General features: G+C 43.9%; 1 protein-coding gene across 3 annotated transcripts in view; it reads left to right on the top strand.

Moving 5' to 3' along the window:
* The window catches only part of ST6GAL1 (ST6 beta-galactosamide alpha-2,6-sialyltranferase 1), a 142,711-nt gene that overhangs the window by 120,499 nt on the left and 18,604 nt on the right, over positions 1-3,608 (top strand). For all 3 annotated transcript variants that reach the window (XM_011964355.1, XM_011964356.1, XM_011964357.1), the window contains one exon: positions 2,455-2,552. In XM_011964355.1, coding sequence (XP_011819745.1) covers positions 2,455-2,552 — 98 coding nt within the window. The remainder of the gene's footprint in view (positions 1-2,454; positions 2,553-3,608) is intronic.

The raw sequence follows: 3,608 nt of genomic DNA, 5'->3' as shown, positions 1-3,608 counted from the left end.
GCCCAGCTAATTTTTGTATTTTTAGTAGAGACGGGGTTTCACCATGTTGGTCAGGCTGGTCTTGAACTCTTGACTTCAGGTGATCCACCTGCCTCGGCCTCCCAAAGTGCTGGGATTACAGGCGTGAGCTACGGCACCCAGCACAGAAATTAAAATTTTGAACTGTGTTAACTGGCATTATTCACTCTCTGGGTTTTCTTTGGGACTGGCCAGGAGAAGCACTGGCATTAAGCTGAGAAGAAGACTAAGGTCAGGGCACCTATTTGGCCATGTTTCGCCTTGCAGAGTAAACGCAAGCTGAGTCTTTTTCTTGACTGAAGGTGTCAGATCCTGCCAGGAGGCCCTCCTGTCTTGGTCCCGCTTTCTCCCTTTTCACTTCAGGTCTGTGAGATCCAAGGGAAGGAGCAGAGCCAGGTTGGGATATTGACTCCCCCAGACCCCTTCTTGCTGGTTGGAGGTTGGCAATAGCTGTGTTCCTCTCCTAAAGGCAACAGCTCCCGACAGGTGTCCCTCCTCAGCTCAGGGTCTGTGCTCATCAGGCCACAGTAGACCTGGGGTAGTAATGACTCCATGCAGTCATCAACCCTGGGGCTTTAGCCTATTCCATGTTGATTTCTTTAAACTCTACCCCAACTTGGTAAGTAGTCCTTTTATGAATCTCTCAGTTACTCTGTTGGAACTTCTCATCTCTTTTCTGCTGGGATTCTCACCAATAATGTATTCATCTGTGAAATGGGAAAGTTGACTAAAGTTTCTGATGGATCTGTGTTTCTCATGCAATTGCTACTAATTTCTTTCGAAGCAGTGAGTGATTATGACAAAATGGGTTATAATTCTGAGTTGTGTAAAGATATACCTCCTGCCCTATGTGCACTTCAGTGTACCTGCCCTGTAAGATGATAACAGTTGGGACTGTGCCCTTCTCAGGTAATTTTCAAACCATTTCGATGAAATTTTGCCCTAGGATTGAGGATAGGGTTGTGTTTTCATGACTGAGGTTTCTGTGTTCCTAGGGTTTAGTACATACATTGGAACTGAGAGAGAGAGGCTTTCATTCTTAATTCTGTGGATATCCTCTTTCTAAATCATCTTGTATTCAGTCAAATGCCCTCACTTCCCCAGATCCTGTGTGGATGGATGACCCAAAACAAACCTGAATAGAACAATAGAGGATGCAGCTGACCTCCAGCTGCAGTGCAGATTTCACTGGTGAGCCCCAAACTTGCTTGACTAAGTAAGATTGGAAGAAGCTCTCATAGGATCACAGGGTTGGGATGGCTCCTTAAAGTCTTCCCTCCTCCACCAGATTGGTCAACGTTGGGTAGAAAAACTTTTCCAAGTCTTCCAAACACTGCTTAAACAGTTGCAAAGACAAGGAGCTAGCCCAGGAAGCTTAGGTTTTTCAAGATGGTCTGTTTGATTTTGACTGGATTTAGTACATTGTTTCTGACAATGGCAAAGAAAGAGAGAGAGAGAGGAAAGAAAGAAAGAGAAAGAAAAAGAAAGAAAGAATGAATGAAAAAAGAAAGGAAGGAAGAAAGGAAGGAAGGAAGGAAGAAAGGAAGAAGAAAGGAAGAAAGAAAAAGGAAAGAAAGGAAAAGGAAAGAAAAAGAAAAGAAAGGAAGGGAAGAAAAGAAGAAAGGAAGAAAGGGAGAAAAGGAAGGAAGGAAGGGAAGAAGAAAGAAAAAGGAAAGAAAGGAAAAGGAAAGAAAAAGAAAAGAAAGGAAGGGAAGAAAAGAAGAAAGGAAGAAAGGGAGAAAAGGAAGGAAGGAAGGAAGGGAAAGAAAGAGGAAAGAAAGAAAGGAAAAGGAAAGAAAAAGAAAGGAAGGGAAGAAAAGAAGAAAGGAAGAAAAGGAAGGAAGGAAGTTAGTTTAGACCTGTGACGTCCTCTTCCATTTCTGCCACACCAGGTCTGTGACTCTTCCCTGGGCCTCAGGTTCCTAAATGGAACACCTGGGGGTTGTCTTGAATGCCATAGTTAAATCCCATCCGTTTGCTGAGCACTGCATGCTTTTCAGAGTGCAATGGGGTCCTTTGCACTTGTGGGATACACTGAACCTATGGTAGTGTTTTCATTTTTCGGACAGATATAGAAATATAATCTACTGGTGATACCAAGAGAATATTTGGTTTGTTGCTTTGATAACTGGAGTAGCTATTCCACTGTAAGTAGCACACTGGCTTTGTTCACTTTTCTGCTGTGCCCAGGCACAAGTGAGTGTCTTTGAATGGGCTTCAGGAATGCCACAGTATGGACCCCTTCAGCCCTTACAGTGGCTGGCAGACAGGTCATCTCTGCCTAGGAGCTTTACCTGAGCACCACACAAATACTGCCATTTCGCCCTGTGGATTAGGATGCGGAAGCATTATTCCCTTGCCCCCTCCCCTTACTTTCTCTTTTTCTGCATATTGCCAGTGCTCATCACCTCTTTTCTGTTTCTTTGTGGTTTACAGATGATCATGACGCAGTCCTGAGGTTTAATGGGGCCCCCACAGCCAACTTCCAGCAAGATGTGGGCACAAAAACTACCATTCGCCTGATGAACTCTCAGGTAAAATTTCTTCTGTGCAGCTGTGGAGGAAGGGAAGGACCACACTGTGGTCTGTAATGTGGAATGTATCTACTGGGAGCACATCCAGGCTGCCAGTGAAGTCTCTTGATCTTCCTGAGTTCCTGATTCCTCATTAGAGAAGAAGGCAGTGATTGCATGACCCAACCTGGTGATGTGTTTATTTAAAGAAAAATCCTTTGGTATCAGTGTCTGCTAATGGAGGTGTCGGGTGCCCAGGAAAGTAGAGTTGAGCTGTCCTTGATGCTGCAGGGTCGTATCTGGAGGCTTGCATGAGGGACAGCGGAGCCCAGAACATCTAGGGGAGAGTGGGGAGTGTTATGAAAAGTGAATGAAACAATACACATGAGAGCGCTTTATGAACTGTAAAATGCTCTGCAACTACTATAAGATAGTGTCACCATGTAATTACGTGTAATATGGCATAGAATTCGTGTACTATATCATAAATTCCCCTGGATAATTAGGTTCCGGGAGTATTTTCAGGTAGTACGTGCTGATTTCTCAATACTAAGGGAAACTTGAGAAATACTCTTGCCACAGGGTTCTGTTAATAGATTTTATTAGTGGGAAAAACTGTATTACACATATATCAAAATATCAAAAATTGCACAATAGGGCCGCAACCTGCCCATCTCACAACCACCACCATTTGCCTTTTTCTGAATAAACATATGTGCTCTGGGTGTTTTTACGTCAATGTTTAGTCTGCACACTTCCCTAGGAGTCCTGGGCATGAGGTGGATCCTGGAACGGATCAGAAATGCCTTTTCAGCAGTGTCCAGTGGAATGTGTGTTTCTTTCCTTCTCTACCAGGGCTCCACTTCCCTGTATCTGTCTCTTCACTTCCTTACTTTCAGGAACTCACCAGATAGGCAGAAGCTGCTTCCTGCACAGCCCACTTTCCTTTGGAAGCCCACAACCTTAAGAATTTTTTTTTTTTAAGTATACTTTTAAGTTATAGGGTACATGTGCACAACATGCAGATTTGTTACATAGGTATACATGTGCCATGTTGGTGTGCTGCACCCATTAACT

Source organism: Mandrillus leucophaeus, unplaced genomic scaffold, assembly GCF_000951045.1.
Source record: "Mandrillus leucophaeus isolate KB7577 unplaced genomic scaffold, Mleu.le_1.0 Scaffold695, whole genome shotgun sequence".
NCBI classification, from domain to species: Eukaryota; Metazoa; Chordata; class Mammalia; order Primates; family Cercopithecidae; genus Mandrillus; species Mandrillus leucophaeus.
This window is presented reverse-complemented; position numbering and strand designations above follow the sequence as displayed.